At 39.6% G+C, this 18,942-nt stretch overlaps 1 protein-coding gene across 1 annotated transcript in view; it reads right to left on the minus strand.

The window, feature by feature from the left end:
- Positions 1-536: 536 nt before the first annotated feature.
- Positions 537-18,942, minus strand: part of npr3 (natriuretic peptide receptor 3) — a 29,247-nt gene continuing 10,841 nt past the window's right edge. The window contains exons 2-8 of the mRNA XM_086313119.1: positions 8,983-9,105; positions 7,195-7,370; positions 5,326-5,461; positions 3,345-3,439; positions 3,123-3,255; positions 2,956-3,040; positions 537-2,557 (exon numbers count right to left, since the gene is read on the minus strand). Of these exons, the coding sequence (XP_086169245.1) occupies positions 2,446-2,557; positions 2,956-3,040; positions 3,123-3,255; positions 3,345-3,439; positions 5,326-5,461; positions 7,195-7,370; positions 8,983-9,105 (860 nt within the window). The 3' untranslated portion in view covers positions 537-2,445. The remainder of the gene's footprint in view (positions 2,558-2,955; positions 3,041-3,122; positions 3,256-3,344; positions 3,440-5,325; positions 5,462-7,194; positions 7,371-8,982; positions 9,106-18,942) is intronic.

Below are 18,942 nucleotides of genomic sequence, written 5' to 3' on the forward strand. Positions count from 1 at the left end.
AATGTGAAATATGTGTCGTGTCTCCAAAAGGTTGGGAAACACTGGTCTAAACTGAATCAAAAAGTAGAGGGAAAGAAAAGGAAAAGAAATAAGATCTCTTAAAAATATCATTAAACACAAAGCACTCAACTTGTTTTTTAATCACCTTTTAGCAGAAAACGTTCAATTTCTTTCTTTTTGCATTGTATGTTGTAGGTCCCATAGAATATTATTTCCCATGTGTTCATATGCATTTGCCATAAAACCTGCCTAATGATAAGTTCTGTTACATCACTGGAATTTACTTCCGTTTGCTGCTTATCTCGTTTCACTAAACAACAGTAAGTCACTTCTTGTCCTCTTCTTTGTCAAAGAAACATATTGTCAGTCGGTATGATATCAAATAGTTTTATAACTTTAAATTTACTATGAAATGTGATAAACCTGCTCCATCATTGTCTTGTATTATTTGGCCTTTGAATGCTCATAAAGAATTCAATATCACTTTTTATTCTCATTATTCATTATTTGCATGTTATTAAACAAAACAATGTTGATGACATTTCAGACAAACCAAAAGTTTAATGACGTAGGATAAACTGTATTCCTATCACAACGTATACTCTAATTAAAATAATATCAACATTAACACTGGCTTATAAAGAATTCCCTATATTTGTATTATAAGTGATACGTGAGAAGTATTTGTAGGGTACAACTGAACTATTATTGTAGTAAAAGTATGCTTTAGAAATAATCATAACAAGAAAATACAAACTTATTATAAATTCAAAATTGAGAGAAATATGTAACATAATAGATGTTATAATTTACAAGAAATAAATTAAACACACCGCGTTCAATGTTCAGTCATCCTAAACAACCACATGCCAGGAGTCATTATAATAATATTACACACAGATTAAAAAAAATAACCCAGTGCTTAAGAATAAAATTGTTTTTGTTTGCTTTTTTAACGAAATGATAAACAATAAATCAGTTCTTGCTGAAATGATTTTCCCCTGCGTACAACCTCAACAAGTAAGCTAGCAACCTTATCTATAGATCTCTTTATTAAACAGCCTGTAGAAAAGAGCTTATTTATGTTACTAAAAACCACGACTGTACTAATATAAATAAACCACTAACTAATTAATGAATGTCTCAACAATACGCCCTTAATAACAATAACTTACTTCTAATAACTTATTCTTGTTTGGCAAAAAACTTGGCCTTGGTGATCATGTGCTGTTGGGCTCCTGTCCAGATTTGTGTTTACGGACATCAGTTCATTGAAAGTGAGACAAGTGTCAAAAATATCAGGTCGCCTTTCTCTTCTCTTTGCAATTTATTTACAGCCTCAAAGGCGATGTAGACACACAGAATGAAAGAGAGCACAGAGGAGAACAGCAGGGATGCTGAAAGTAAGTAAATATGAATAAAGTATTGTTTTTACTACTTTGGGTTTTGGGGCTGAGTGTACTCTGTCATCTCACTTTCACTTTCACGTGTCTCTTTATGAACCAGAACAGTGTTTCAAAGGTAAGGACTCGTGAAATGTCATGTATGAGACGCTTGTATTGCAAGACACAGACAGGAAGTGTGAAGTGATTCTCTGCAATTATGCTTTTATACACATCTTTACACAGAAAATATTGTTTACTGCTATATTAAAGTTTCATAAAGAACCAGTAATAAAAATGCAACGTAAAGTACACATTATCAGTAAAAATATCTTTAGTATCTTTTCAGGTGGTGAATTAATTATATGAGGAATTTTTCAAATAAAATTATTTAAAAGAAAACAATCATTAGAAATCAGCATGATTAGAAAACTGATGGAGCATGATTTGTATGGAGGCTACCAGACTGCAGCAATGTTGTAATGGACTGAAAACCTTACAGTATCTGTAGCTCAAGATCAGTAGCTTATCACCTATTGATATAGATCGAGTCTATACCCCTGTAGCTCTGTTATATCCTTAAAGTGTTAAGATGACATTTAGGTTTACTACATGTATACACTGTTTTTAAAACTGCAAGGTAAAAATAGATCTCAACAACTCTGCTAGTAGTGCATGCCAATATAGTGTTAAATATGCCGTCTGTTTTGAATTATTCACAGTTATTAGTTAGAATGGTGTGAATAATAATAATAATAATAATAATAATAATAATAATAATAATAATAATAATAATAATAATAATAATAACAGATGCCTAGAAAAACCTCAAAGAACATTGTGGCCAAATATCATGAAACACCAATACAATCATTTACCTTTGTGTGGGGGAAAATCCAAGTGAGTGGTGCTTTGTGACTGTTACAGCTGTCCTGAGTTATAAGTCAAAACATCAAAGGACACAAAAACGAGTGTCTCATGATTAACACTGTGGGTCTACTGACAGCCACTGCAAAGTCTTTGGTCACATGTGCGATTCTCCATGGACTGTGTCAGCCTCTCATTATGCTGCTGAGAAGTTTGACCTAATGGAGTCTTCTCGTAGCTGACGATGCTTCCCAGAGTCACATTCTTCGCCGTGTGTGCGACGCTCAATGGTAATTCTGTAGTTTTTTCTGCACAAGAAGGATTCAAAATAAAGTAGAAAACGATGTCTTTCAATATGTTTGTTTTTCCTCTACAATTTTTACTTTAATTCCTCTCTTTCACCATTAAATCATACTCAGCAAAGTCATGGAGACCTCTGAAAGCAGGGGCTAAAGTTAAAACGCTATAACATGCAAAATAAATCAGGAAAATCTAATATGAAAGTCCTTCACTTGAATGTTTGATGATGTGACTGCTGATTAACTCTGAAGTTTTCATTTCTTCTTAATTTCAGTAAGTAAACCAGTTTTGAGTCAGTAAGGTTTCATTTGAGATATAATTCCTGAAGTGTACATAGTTTTTATCCAAGGCAAAATTACACCAGAACATGCCACTGTCCAGAAGAGCTGACTACATAGTTTTTTACCTGAAAAAGTAGAACGCTACGAGGATCACAGCCCCCAGAACAGCTCCGACTATGACTCCAGTCAAAGCTGACACTCCTAGTCCACCTGTTTGGACGAGCACTCATTAGTGAAAACAAACACTGCACCAAAATATTGTTCATCAATGTCACACGTGTCATTAACATACATTTACAGGGTGTGTCTGATTTATCGGTTTTCTCAGGGTGGTCTTTATCCCCTCCTTTCAGAGTGAAATGCTCAGTGTTGAATGCTGGCAACAGCTGAAAAGTCCCATTTACACCAAAGTAATTGGCCACCACCTGTAAATGAGTCAGATTGTTGTTGTTATTAAGCTGCACAACACATCCCCAATACGAAGCCTGTTAGAGATCTTAGAGCTTCTTCTTACCTCATAGGTTCCTGCTTCAACATTTATCATGGTCATCAAAGAGAAATCTCCATTTCTATCACCATTGGCATCTATAGACACTTGGCCAGCAATTCCTGCAACCCATTATGAAGCAGCATTATTTGACTACAATCCCAGAAATGTAGAGGGAAAGATACCTCACTACCTCATAGTGCATGAAAAGGTTTTTGATTTGTTTTCCTTTTTGGCATATTTGTCACATTTACATCTTTCAGATCACAAAATAAATTGTAGTACTAAACAAAGATTTTAAATAATCTTCCCAGGAGTGACTAACCTACCAAAATTATTCCAAAAGTGCATCGACATCTCCTCCAGGAGGTCACAAAAGAACCTAGAACAACATCTAAGGAACTGCAGGCCTTCATTGCCTCACTTAAGGTCAGAGTTCATTATTCAACAAGACGCAGAGCAAAAATGGCATCCATGGGAGAGTTCCAAGGAGAAACCAAAAACAACACAAAGGCTCATCTCACCAACAAGTATCCTGATGATCCCCAACACGTTTGGGAAAATACTATGTGGACTGACAACCAATGTTCCCTCTGCTGGCACGTCTCTGTGTTGCGCACAAAAAAAAATCTAACCTGAACTGAAATTAAGATTAAAACTTTAACAATTCTGCTCTGCATGTTAGTCAGTGACTGGCTGCTCCCGTATGGGATCAGAACGATGCCACCTTATCCCACAGTCCAGCCAATGATGCGATTCACATTCTAATCAACGTCGTTGACAGGCTGTGACAGCGTCCTTATGTGCCGACACCGGTGTTTTAGCAAAGCGGCTGATGTGGAGTGAAGCCACGTTAATGACAACGTGTACAACCATTGGAGATGTGAGCAGGACAGACGGAACAACTGATGGACAAAGTGTGGACTTTATACCAGTTTTTAAATTGTGTTGATCGGCCACGTAAAACCAGAGTTATGATAAAATATCTGCAATGTTTGTTTTTCTTCCTGAATACTGTCGTTGTTTATATTTACTGCAGGAAGAAACGGTAAAAACGGCGTTTTATAAGGAAAACGCTCGAAAGCCTGTGAGCAAAAACAACACCAAACCCCTCCCCCAGCCTGTGTGTCAGAACAATGAGGCGACTGCTGAGTGTTACAGGTGTTACAGCAGTGATACATCTGCTGCTGTCAGGCCTGCAGGTATCAGGCTGTTGTTCTCCTTCATCTCATAGTGGACAAAAATTATTTTTTGGAGCGGCACAAATAATTTGTGTGGCATCAGATTTGATGCAGAACAGCTGATTGTTCTGTAAATAGTTTGAAATGTTTGTTTAAAAAACGCTTTGGCTGCATTTTTAGGTAAAAGCTGCAAAAAACTCTGTTTGCAAAACTCAGTTACTTTTTTGAAGAAGTAACTATATAATTAATTGCCCAACATTGGTCATTATTTACTGTATTTTGCAGACAGAGAGTTACAGACTCTCTCCCAGACCACAGACTCATAATACAAGTCAGAGCAAAAAAAATAAAAAAGAAGGTTGTGTTTTCAAAATTGGAGTTCAAGTTATTTTTACGTCCAATAGTGTTAACATGCTGCACAGGTCATGAACAAGATTTTTTTTGTAAGTGGGCTAAAGCAGTTAATTAAAAGTAGTCTAACATAAAGTTGGTTCAAAAACTGCTTCTCAGATTTGTTAGTTTTCTAGAGAGCAAATGATTTCAGAGCGATCATTATCATTTTGCACAGTACCTGCAGAGTCATCAGTCACTGTATTTTCTGTACAATGGTATATTAATGTCAGTGTTAATTCCACGTCAGCCTGATGTTTTTTTACTCCTTTGCATCAGTGGCATTTAAAAGTTCATTCTTCATTGCTCTTGTTTTGTCGATGTGCAGATGTTGCTTTAGAGTTAAGCAAATATGAAGTCTGCAAGTTTATATTTGATCATATACAAAATAACATCAGACTAAATGATGGTCACATAACACCATCTCGTGTGTTTACCTTCGAACGTTCTGTTCCACATACGTGAGGTGATCTCTGTTCCATTCTTCTTGCTGTACCCATTTTTCATGGCTTCATGCAAGGCGATGGTATACAGTAACAGGGCATCATGGAACCCCTCCACAAACATGTTGACCTGACATGAAACAAATTCATGAAGTGACTGTGCTGTTCACATAATCACGATGGCTTTTTAGGACAGATGTCACGATGCTTTGCATACATTTATCTTTTGAAGAACTGACAGAATATATTATCAATTTACTCAATATGCAAATGGTAAATGGACTGATTCTTATATAGAGCTTCTCTCCCACAGTACTCAAAGCTTAATACAACACACAACATTCACACAGCACTTTCTTCTTTGATTTTAAGTGCTTACTAAACTAACATTCATACTCCGATGGACACATCGGAGAGAAACTTAATGTCTTGCCCAAGGATAGTTGACATGCAGACTAGGGGGAGCCAGGGATCGAACCACGAACCTTCTGATCAGAATCTACCTTCTGAGATACAGCCAGACAAAGAGACTAAGTGTAAGTTTCTTGATGCGTGCACAATCATCCAGGTAAGTACATCCCAAAAAGTTGATTCTGTTCATCTGCATCTGTTTTCAGTGGGAAAAACGTTCCATCACTCATCCAAGTGACTTCTCCAGTGACTGAAACCAGCCCACTGAATGAACAGTGGACTATAGTTTCATTCGTTGTGCAAATGTCCTGTTTATAAGGTTGGAAACCTGCAGTCAGCTGAGACTAAAGAAGTCACCTGCATGAGTGTTGAAACGTTTTTCCCACTGAAAACATCCAATTATTTCTCTTGGTGGTTTTATTATGTAGTCTTAATCTACTTTTAGAACCTCTACAAAGTATCCCATTTTAGGAATTTTCTGTAGTTTAAATAGCACTGCGATGTAAAACACATTTGCTTCTGCTAGTCTCTGAAAGAAGTGGTACACACCATTGTATGAAATCTTGCTGCCCCTGGGGCTAAAACTGGGATTCTGACAGGCTCCATAAGTGAGTTAATTCCCACAGACTCCCATGATATCATGGTCCTTGGTCTTTGTCCAAGTATCTTTAGTTTTATTCTGGACTTATGTCTTAGAAAGTTATTAGATAATGAAGGTTCTAATTCCTAAATATGTTATTTTTACTGCATTTGTTTGTTATTTATAGTTCTTGATTTTTGCTGCTTTATTTTAGTTCCTCTTTTGTGTCCAGTCTGTCTCATCTCTGTGTTCCAGTCTCCAGTGTTGCTGATGGCCCGACAATCAGCTGCAGAAAAGAACAAAGTTATAACATACAAAGGTTGAAGTGAGAGTCCACTGCAGCCTGTCTGTACTGTTCATGTTGTATATTCTTCATGTGGCTTTTTTTGTTGTTGTCATTTTTGGCACAATTTGTTGTTGTTTTTTTACTTTTTCCCAATTTGAACTTCCCTAAAACCTCTGACATATATGGAAATAATGCTTGGGGTTTTACTCACCAGTTTGACGTTGTACTTGCTCTGAGGGGGTCGTCTAATTGTTGGGGTTATCTGTATTATTGTAGGATCTTTACCTAGACGGGTTTTTTGTTGTGGTTTGACACTATATAAATCAAACTGAATTGGAATAATCTTAACAGCAGTTTTAGTGTGAGCTAATATGCTAAACTGCTATTTTTAACACTAGTCATATATTATTCTAACCCTGGAAAAGTCCTGTAAGGTTCCAGTTATCACACATATTTTTTTAGTTCTGTTCACTTGACCCTCCAAAATCACTACCTAAACCATGAGGCAAACATATCAGCATTTACGCTCAGTTTTCTTATGCCGTACACTTCTTTATTTTAGTCTGATATTGATAGACATACTTACATTTTCACAGTCGTTGCAGTCATGAAGCCCTACTTTTTCAAAAGGCATTTTCATTTCTATGGAGAAGTTCTCAAACTCAGGCTTGACAGTTCTCAGAAGAGTCACAGTGTTCAGAGCAGCGTAGGCTTGCCTTGCATCGTTGTCGTATTCATCACCTCTCTTCCATGAGCCATTGCCTAGAATTTAAGTTTCCAGGGACAAAAAAAAACTACATTTACCAAATAATTTACAAATGTAATGCTTTGCTTGTTACATAGAGCATACATTTACACACAAACCCCATCAAATTAAACCTGTGAAGTAGAACTAAGAACTACTGAGTCTTTCTTTAATCGTTTCACATCTACTGATGCCTCACAAAGAAGAGAACTTGTGCTAGATCAATAAAATTGAATTAAAGTGAACTAAAGTAGTCTGCAATTATTCTAATTTGAATGAATTAAATGGGTAATGTCACTAATATCCATCCATCTATCCATTTTCTTTCACTAATCCAAGGCTGGGTCGCTTGGTCAGCGGCCTAAGCAGAGAAGCCCAGACCTCCCTCTTCCTGGCCACCTCCAGCTCGTCCGAGGGAACAACAAGGCATTCCCAGGCCAGCCAAGAGACACAATCTCTCCAGCCTGTCTTGGATCCCCCACAGGGCTTCCTCCTGTGAGACATGCCTGGACCACCTCAAACAGAAGGCACCCAGGAGGCATCCTTGTCAAATTTCCAAACCACCTCAACTAGTTCTTTTTGATGTGGAGTAGCAGCGGCTCCTCACCCTATCTCTAAGGGAGAGGTAACTCGTCCCTGACCCGGAGCCTCATGAACGCAACGACCACTTCGGACTAAATGATGTTGTTTTTGTGCTTTTTATCACACACACATTTACACATCAAGTTACTTTTTGCACAATGCTCCGTCTTTATGTAGTCCTGTGTTGATTGTCTGTTGTATGTAGCACCATGGCTTCGGAGGAACGCTTCACTGTGTACACATGGTTTTACTGACAATAAAGCCACTTGACTTGACTTGAGTGGGCACTCCATCATTTTCCGTCTGAGGACCATGGCCTCAGATTGGAGGTGCTGATTCTCATTCCCTCACGTATCCACGAGAGGATAAAGAGCTGGACCAGTATTCTCTGACGGGAAAGAAAACTGCATTGTTTCTCCTGTATCCGAGGTTCGACTAACAGACGTAATCTCCTTTCCAGCACCGTGACATAGACTTTCCCGGAGAGGCTGAAGAGTGTGATCAACGTATAGTTTCAGCACACCCTCCAGTCCGTCTTCTAAAAGATGGGAACCACCACCCTGGTCTGCCAGTCCAAAGGTACCACTCCTGATCGCCATCGTAGAGGTGTGTCAACCAAGACAGCTTTACAACGTCCAGTTGAAGTCAGCAGTGCTCCACCAGCACTTGTACCCCTCCTGAGTCGCCTGAGTTTGCCAGAAACTCTTCAAGGCAGTCCACAAGTCTTTTTCCATTGCCTCTCCAAACTCTTCCCACACCTGAGTTTTTGGTTCAGTCATTGCCCGAACTGTGTTCCTCTTGGCCTGTCAGTACCTGCCTCTGAAGTCCCACAGGCTAACCAAGCCCGATAGGACTCCTCCTTCGGCCCAATGGCTCCCTTCACCTTTGTCCACCTGGTTTGGCGATTACCACCACGCAGGCACCAACCACCTTACTTAACTGGTACACACTTTAACAAACCTTGACAGACAATGCCAGTGCTTTCTAATAATTATTTACCTTAAATATGTATGTTAGACACATTTAAGGTAATGGATGTTAACTTACCATAAGAAGAGGCATTAAAGAGTTCAACATTAAAGAATATGCATTTGCCAGTTGTCATCTGTCGTTTGTGTGCAGCCAGCATGATCTCTCTTATTTTTTCTGCTCCCATGCACATAATCACCACTGCAGAGAAAATCAGACAGAGACAAAAAGTCATTTAATAGGCTCATCAGTTTATTTGGACACAATAAGTTATGAAAAGGGAAAATTAATTTAGGTAAGCTTTAGTGTAATTTACGTTAAAAGATAACCCAAGCTCCACAAATAATAGTGAAAATAATAACAATTCAGTCGGATTCACAGTCGGGTGGGTGGTGTGGTTTTGCCACACTTGTATACATTTTTCACACAGTCATCAAATAATCGTAGTTCCTGACAGATTTTCATTCCAAGCACATCAGATATTTAATGCATGTAATTTACTGTGTAGCCAGTTACAATCTTTCTCGATGTGCAGGTTAGTGCTCCACAATAGCATCGAACCCCACATGTCCCAGATGTAATTCTTTTTTGAGGAGCATATCATGTTAATCAAATTCTAACACACATACCTCACATAGCTTCAAATGATGAAAAGAACCATCAAAGTGAAAACAGTAAGAAATTTACTACAAGCCTATCTCCAGCACAGCTGCTGATAATTATTACTGTAAGCATCAGGCCTGATGTGCACGTATACACAGAGCGCTCTGTGGACTATTTCCAACACAAAATGTAACCAGTGGATGTGTGGTGTGTAATCCTGGATGCACGTCACTCTGATTAGAGCCTGCAGATGGAGCAGATACTGGACCAGCTGCCGTCAGAGACAGCTGGCTAAAGCTAATCAGCTGATGGACTCCATGCAGTGTGCTGCTTTTGGGCCACATTGGCACAATCAGTGCTGTTACTTAAACTGTATATTTTCAGTTTAATCAGTCATGTTAGTCAGACACCGTCCTCACATCTGATGGAGCAGATAAGCTTTTAACTTAATCAAGCTGTCTGTACAGAGTGCATCATGACTCATATTTCATTTCAAAATGTGATTCGATCTTCAAGATTAAGAACTTACTGATCCTGCTGGGCTGCTTGATGTCGCTGCACAACAGACTAAGCATTTAGGTACACACTAATGAACTGTAAGGAAAAGATTCATTACAGCAGCCCAGCTTCTTCCATTTCTCAGTATTTGGTGTTCATATGGAGATGTGGACAGGGGCCAGCATGGTACCAGCTGAGCATGCCTGAGAACACATCCTAAAGAGGAAGGTGCTCAAGAGGTATGTTGATCAGATACTGAACTGCACAGCTGACTCATATCAACACAAACAACCAAGTTGTCTCCAGATGTACAAGCTCCTGTTTCTAAGATGGAGTTAATACACTACATAGATGAAACCTATATTTCGTAACCTTTATATACTTAATATAATGTGTTGGTTTACCACCTCAATCACTGCCAGGGGCTTGGACTGTAGAACAACCAGGAAAACACGCAACACATCAACTACACATTTAAATAGTGCTTTTCTACTCTTGCTGAGCACTCGGAGCATTAAGAAGCTGTGTACCGATGAAACACAGTCAAAGCTAGGTGCAGGTTCACTGTTCACTGTCTTTCTCAGGAACAACACTCCAAGACTCCTGCACTTAGGGACACACCTCACTTGCTTTTACTGTATGTAACTGTATCCACTGCCACTCATTGTCATTTGATCAACATTATTGGATTATTATTATAATTATTATTGGATGTTTCAAGTTCTGTTGAGTAGTGGACTTCTATAAAATTGAAACTGGTACTGGTGCTTTTCTCCAAAGCACCTTCTAGTAAAAGTCTTATTCGTCCAGTCTCACACGCTTTCATACCAGGACTTTAGTCTAAAACTAAAACAGCTGCACTGGAGGCAACTTATCTCTCGAAGGCAACTTCAGCATCTTGTCTCGGAGGAGCCAGCGATCCTTCTTTCACAACCAAAGTAGTTGCATTGTGCAGACCATTACAATGCAGAGTTTATATGAGTCCTACATTGTTTCACTTGTTATAAGAAGTACCAGCTGCTTGGTGGCCTGACACACTAATATGCCCTGAGAAAAAAGAGACATGTGTGTAAGCAGTAAACCATAACAAGCTGATTAGAGGACGTTTAAGTTTAAACACAACACAACTGTGTCTTTTTCCCTTTTGCTCTTTGGAAAAGCTGTGATATCCATGGCACGGGTAAGCACATGCTTTGGTAGACTGGTGCTGAAATGGGAGTCGTATATGTCAGTGCTAGAAATGGACCACACTACGTTTTTTACAGTTTGATTCACTGCAAGTCAGGATCAGTGCTGGATTTGTATTTTTCTCAAAAGAAGAAAGCTTTACACACATACAGTGTGGAGACATTATTGTAGCATCTTTAACTTCAAATATAAAACGTCTTGATCCTGTTGTGATTTGGTGCTGTACAAACTGAACTGAGACATGCTCAGGAGATGCTGGTTCTCTTTGGATGCACTTTCATGTGTAACTTAATCTCAGCGAATAGATGAACAAATACAGATGCAGCTTCTTCTCATCTGTCCACGCTGTCCAGTGCATTTGTTCAAGCTCCAAAAAGAACTCTGGAGTTAAAGTTAAAGTGCAGAAAAAGTCACTAAACTATGAGTGAAACAGCAACAGCACTTTGTGAGCAAGTGTGCACACTTTATTCACACTTGTGGAATACTGATTTAATATAAAATTAAATTATTTTACATTTGACTGGTCTTCACACTCCAACACGCTGGGAGTCGGTGTTTCTCGAATGCCTTTGAAGTAAAAACTGACCACTTTTCAAATTGTAATTGTAAAATTTTTATTATTATTATTCAATTCAACAATGCAAAGTCCTCGAAAACTAGGAAAAAAAATTAATCAAATTAATAGAGTTCATATAAAGCACCCTGATTTGCATATTAATTGCAGGAATTTAAAGATAATCATCTGAAGAATTTAAGAAATCCATGTTAGTAAAGAGACTCCTCACTGCTCTGTAGACCGCAGAGCCTTTTCTGTTTACTTTAAATATTTAATGATCAAAATGAGTGAAGTGAGCCGAGGAGGAAAAAGTCAAATGTAACGAAGGATTTTGCTGGGTTGTATAAAAGGGTTTTTTTCCCCTCTGGTGTCCCAGTGATTAAAAATAAATAAACCAACAAACACATGGCTGCACAAACAAGGCTTGCAATTGAAAAACAGTAACCCCAGCGCCCCGTCTAATAAGGAAGATTCAGAGTCTCGCTGGAACATTCCTCACAACTCTGTCACTTAAACACACCTCCTGAAATATCCCTTGAGTCAGTGGGACAAACTTCACCTCAGTACTGCCAGCACTGTAGCACCCTTTAATTACACTGGGCTCTACACACTACTGGCCCTGTATATGCTCTGCAAGCCATTCCACGGGGCAGCGCTTGCAGCCAGCAATATTTCAAAACTTCTGGATTTTCCTTTTTGCTGGAGCGCTGATGCTCGTTACAAATGAACTCAGGAATGGGCCAGCACATGGAGCACTTACTGAGTGCCCACACTGTATTTCAGATGCCCTGTTTCGCCTGTTAGCTTTCGAAATATAACATAGTGAAAATGGGCAGAGGCAAATTGCAATGCCATTTCCATAAAACAACAAGCAGTGATGTTGGATGTGCTTGTCAGACAGGTGAACGGGATAAGGAAAAGAAAGGAGGGTGGAAATTAAATATGTATATGTAGGTCAGTTAAACAGAGTCCTTAAGATACAGAAATCAATATTTATTTCCTGACTAACTGTTTCTCCTTATTATTATAGTCCTGGGGTACATATCACTGTCTGAACCTTGCAGCCTGATTATCAAGTCACTTGTGGTCGCAGAGTCAAAGTGGATCTCGAGTCCTACCGGAGCCCTGGAGGAGTTCTGTCCTTCATACAGATTCAGGATCAGAGTGCAGGTCTCACATGGACTAACAGTGGAAATGAACCAATCACAAGAAAGGTGCTTTATTTTCAGTTTGTGTTAGAATCTTTATGATGTGATGTTACAAAATCATCTATAACAAATAGTTTGGGTTTTTTGTTTGCATATGTTGGGAGAAGCACATAGTTTTGAATTATTGGAGATAAATTATGAAAATTTCAGGGGCGGATCACGCCTCCAAACACGGCCCTTCCGTGTATTTTCTATATATGACCCGCACCCCCGGCCCAGTTCTACAAGCTGTTCGTTCGCGTTGATCCCCCCGTGTTCTCTCATTAGTACACGGGGGGATCTGCCAGGCCCGGGAGCTGCCGCCAGTCCCTATCGAGGACTTCGAACAACCGCAGCTCAATTCTTGATTAACCCTCTCAAGGCAGGTGTTGCCAATTTACAACAGTTAAAAACTAACAACCTGATTACCCCACATACATATTTTATGAGTTTTTTTTACTCAGAAGTACCACTGGAGGACTTGGTTGTGCATTAGCAACAAAAGGTTTAATTTGAGCATGAGAGCCATTTGCCTTTATATACTAAAACTAAGCTAAAACTAACCCCTGACCCTAACCCTACATCTTACATTGTAATTTTATTTGCATTTCAAACTGAGTATGAAACAATAAATTTTTTCAGTTATCAGGAAAATCAAACTAAAGGATCAAATTCCAAATGACATCACCTCAAAAAACCAATCAAATCTGAGAAGCTGGATCGTCAGATTATAACGGGCAAAGCTGACGACAGCCTGAAACTGAAGCTGATAAACATGTGATTCACTGCCTTTAATATTCATGGTTTAAAAGCATAAATGAAGCCTTTAGAAAAATAATATTACTCTTCAAATCTGTGCTTCACGCTTCATTCAACATAGAAACATGACACCCAGCTTGACTTAAGGTTTTATTGTACAATATCAGCTCTGGGAATTTGGGACACGGTCTAAAGTAATAACCCAACATGTGGCTCTCAGTCAAACAGAGGAAACATATCAAATCTTTAAACTTTTACATTTGATGAAAATCTCATCTGTGTCTTATTTTTCAATGGCAACACATCTGAGAAAGCTGGAAGAGTATGAAGGAAACTGCATATGTCAACGTTTACCTGAAGTGGGTCTGAATCTAGTGTTGTATACCACAGCCACAGCTCTATCCATAATGCAATTACAAACACACAGGCACTGCTTTTTCCAGACCTGGTGGAGAGAAACTGATGGCTGATGACATATTATTAGTTGCCTACGGTAACCTGAACATGTAAAGAGGAGCAGATGGTGCCCAGGAGGAGTATTAATGTCATGGTAGTGTTTCAGTTTTTGTACTTCTCACCACCATTCCTAGAGGAACTGATGAGCTTGGACTGATGAGCTGAGACTGTAGTTAAGCTGTAACAGTGTATAAACCTTTTTACTCTAACAGTAAAGAAACATTATTTCCTTACTGTGTAGATGGATAAAAATACATAGTTAACATTTTTAGAAAAACACAAGAAACAATGTAGAACCAGGTTTGCAAGCTTTGTTTTAGAAAACACCTGTTCAGTCTCACGTGATAAAATATCTAACCATGGCGTAATTCCTATTAGCAACAAGAACAACAGGAGACACCCAGAGAGGAGGCAGCGTTTAGCATTTAGGATAATATTAGCATATGTTAATCACATAATTTAACACTGATAATTAATGTTATTGGTTACAGTTTTTTTCAGTCGCTAACAAGCGTTTGTCCAAACAGTTGTCACATTTGCAAAACTCTAAACACAATTAGCACAGCATCGGTCTGTTGTGGCCATACCATTCACACATTTCATGTCGTGTTCACCCAATATGCAGTCAGTGAACACATTTCCACAATGCTTACATTTTCTTAACAGACAAGCTATACCTCCCAACAAAATTATGGACTGTTTTTGTAGTATCTACGAATGTTAACACACAACATCCCACAATCGCAAAAACAATATTCCAAACCTTAGATACAGTATAAAAACCTCTGCCTCTGCAATGATATCAGTACAAAAACAATATCAATATCAAAAACATATCTCAGCTGATAATAAACAAACAATTGAATAATTGACACACAGCTTATTTATGTTGGGTAAATTGGGCCAACCACAGCTTCTTCCATTCTGGCTTAGACTCAGTGGGGTTTATAAGGCAAGACCTTGAGGAGTGATGTTTTTGGAAACAAAAAAAAGACAAACACTGTAATGTCTGGTCGAGGAAGAGTAAGAGCAAGGGGCCCAGGGAGAAGAGCAGGCCCAAGGAGAGGGCAAGGTAGAGGTGTAAGAATGCGTGGTGGTGGCATTCCAAGGGCTGCAAGAACAGTAGTCAGTGATGAAATTCATGCCACTATCATTGACCATGTAATCAACCATGGTCTTTCACTAAGAGAGGCTGGTGAAAGAGTGCAGCCCAATTTGAGGCGGTCAACGGTTGCCTCCATTATACGCATCTTTCAACAAACCAACAGGTAAGTATTGCATTTTACATGGATTGTTTCTATTCTCACTTGACATGTCAATATGGTCATACAGTAATGCATATGTTGAATTTTTTGTCTTTCTAAAGAATGCAACGTCTTCCACCCTCTGGGGGAAGAGGAAAGCTCCTCAGTAATGATCAGGAGCTTGCCATTGTAGAAATGGTTACTGCAAATAATGCAATAAAACTGCGTGAAATTCAAACTAGAATTGTGGCGGACCATGAGATATTCGACAATATCGATAGAATCAGCCTCACAACCATTTCGCGGACATTGTCCAAACACAGAGTGCGGATGAAGCAGCTCTACACTGTTCCCTTTGAGAGGAACAGTGAGAGGGTCAAGGAGCTACGACGACAATATGTCCAGGTATAGTGTATATTCAATCCAATGTCCAGTTCTATAAGCTTTGCACTTTGCAAGTAGGTAACCTACACAATACTAGGTTACAGTACAGTATGGTATACAGTACTAACATGACTTACATAAACTTTGTTTCAGAGAGTTATGGAATTGGAGGCCAACCAGGCCCCTCATGAATTCATATACATCGATGAGGCAGGATTCAATCTGGCCAAAAGGCGTCGACGTGGACGAAATGTAATTGGAAAAAGGGCCACAGTTGATGTGCCAGGACAGAGAGGGGCAAACATTACCATGTGTGCAGCAATTGCAAATGCAGGATTACTCCTTCACAGATGTCAGGTTGGACCCTATAATACAGAGCGCTTGCTTGCCTTTCTCAATGATCTCCACCAGCGCCTGGTTCCAGAGCAGGGTCAGGAGGGTGAAAACATGAGGACCTTTGTAATTACCTGGGACAATGTGGCTTTCCATCACTCGCAAGCAATAACAACATGGTTTGAAGTCCACCCAAGACTGGTAAGTCTCTTCCTTCCACCCTATTCACCTTTCCTCAACCCCAGAGGAGTTCTTTTCTGCATGGCGGTGGAAGGTTTATGACCATCAGCCACATGACCAGATGTCCCTCCTTGAAGCCATGGATGCCGGCTCCAGGGACATCACAGTTGACGATTGCCAAGGGTGGAGCCGACATACCAGGCGGTTTTATCCCAGGTGCATCGACTTGGATAACATCAGATGTGATGTTGATGAAAACATGTGGCCTAACCCTGAAGATCGCAGAGATTAGATGCAAAGTTTTTGCCTTTTTTTAGCCCCCCTCCCCCCTTTTTATCTTGGCTTTTTGCTGTTGTTTTTTTTGTTCAGAATGCTCTTGTGTGTTTCATGGATATTTTGTTCACTGTAAGCAATAGTGTAAAACTTTCTCTGTCCTATCATACCGTGTTTCTACTGTACCTCCTGTAGTAAACAGTAAAGAAACAAAAACTTGTTTGCTTTTTACTGGAAAGCTTTTGAATGTGAACATTACTGTACATGTGGACATACAGTTACCAACCAAGACATTTCTGGTGTCAAAATGGTGGATTGCATGTTTCGCATGCAAATACCTGTAAAACTGAAACATAAAAGTCTATGCAGTTTTTGTAATGTCAATAATAGCCAGTATTTTGAAACCTGGTGTACTTTGATTGACTGCATGTACCTTGTGAAGTGAAAACAAGTGTTATTCTTTGACAGACTAATTTCATTTTGAGTCAGATTCATAGTGTTTTTGTACAGTTAGTGTGTGCAGAGAAAGATGTGTTCTGTTTTGAAATGAAGAGTTAGTATATATTTAACAAAATGTATTTTTGAGAAGGAAATTATCCATTTGGCCAATTGTGTTTTGTAGGTGTGAGTCTGTGTTAAGAGTTTAGAAAAGTATCTGAAGTATGGGTAGGCGCTTGTTAGCGATTGAAAAAAACTGTAATATGTGCTCTCCTAACCAGTTTCACATAAATGAAACTCCTGCAGACAGGTTTGCTTGCCACATTTATTGGTTTACAAATTTTCAGTCTATTGAGGCTTCATCAGGTATAGGGTAAGGCAAACGTAAGGCTATAGGAAGCAACACCTGTAGAGCAGGTATTGCTTCCTGGATGGATGGATCATTTTTAAACTGTTGCAGTTTAAAAATGTTTAAAAAAGTTAGCTTGCACTTCATGTTGCATGAAGTGCAAGCTAACTTTGGGCGATACGTAAACATGTTCCAACAGAAAATCATCAGTTGCACATGCGCAGACTTTTTGATGGGCGGAGCAATGTAATCATGCACGGACTGATTTGCGCGTTTAGAACATAGAAAAAGTCCAAACATGGACGAACTAATTGCCAAATTGCACACTGGAGGAGAAGGCGCAGATAGAAATGGACTGTTACCTCAGCGAGGAGGTTGTAGACGGAGAAGACGATCCACTTGTTTGATGGAAAGTACATGAAAAACGTTGATGTCACACATGGCACAGGCTGTGTACACCAGCCACAAACACACCTTCAGAACACGTCTTCATCACCGCTGCTAATATTGTTAACCACCTGTGCACGCTGCTGAAACCTGATGAAGTAAACATGCTCGTTTGCCTGTCACAGAATTTTGTTTAGGGGGAATATTTGACCTTCTTTTCTTGTTTGTTTCAGTATTAATATAGATACTTTTTGGATTATGTATGTATGTATTTATTTATTTATTTGAGACACGCCGAATCGCACAAAAAACGTAGCTTTACGTCAGAGATTTCTTTTTATGATCGCTGCAAGAGACATTTTGATTTTTTATTTATTTGTTGTTTGGTCGAGTGTGTCATACAAACACTGGAACGACCTGTAAACACGTTAGTGGAAAAAAGAAGCCAGTTTCTGTCACAGCGGGACTGAACAGACTCACGCGCAGGCTCTGAATAGAGAACACAAGAGTCTTTATTTACAGCAACACCAGGTGATCTATTTACAAACTGGGGAAGGACGGGCTCCGGGGATCCGCACACGAACGGGGGACAAGACGCTGGAAGTCCACACACACTCCTAACTCCACACTCCGTCCACGCTCCACGCCTCACGCTCCTCTTCACACTCCACAGAAAACACAAAAGCTCACTCCAAACTTCACTCACTTCACTGTGTTACCTGAACTTCGCTCAGGTAACACAGGGGTTGGTCCAGGGAAGTCTATTCACAGAGACACGGAAGGATCACTACGGGTAGATCGCTAAGAAAACACGAGAGTAAGCTGAGCTGGGTTTACACTGACGAGAGTCGGCAACGGTCCAGCGACGAGAAGCACGGTGCTGCCATCTTATAAAGGGACTGGAACACTGTCGGGTGATGAGCCACAGGTGTGTGATTGCGACCAGGTGTGTGAGCCAAAGGCAGGAGCCCACAGGTGAGCTCCACCCAGGCGGAGGGAAAGAGAGGGAGGGAGAGAGCAGGAACAAAATCTAAACAAACACACATGTAGCCACGATGAGCCAACCAGGTAGACCAGGGGTCGGCAACCTTTCTGATGACGAGCGCATCTAAAATCTCCTCAGAGGTCAGTGTGCCATATGGTTGCATTAGCAATACATTTAATAATGCTCTATATTAACAGTTACGCACTATATAGAACCAC

This window comes from Aulonocara sp. 'chitande type north' Nkhata Bay, linkage group LG12 (genome assembly GCF_057382095.1).
Source record: "Aulonocara sp. 'chitande type north' Nkhata Bay isolate Kocher_YH1m ecotype deep benthic linkage group LG12, A_spYH_male_GT1.1, whole genome shotgun sequence".
Classification (NCBI taxonomy): domain Eukaryota; kingdom Metazoa; phylum Chordata; class Actinopteri; order Cichliformes; family Cichlidae; genus Aulonocara; species Aulonocara sp. 'chitande type north' Nkhata Bay.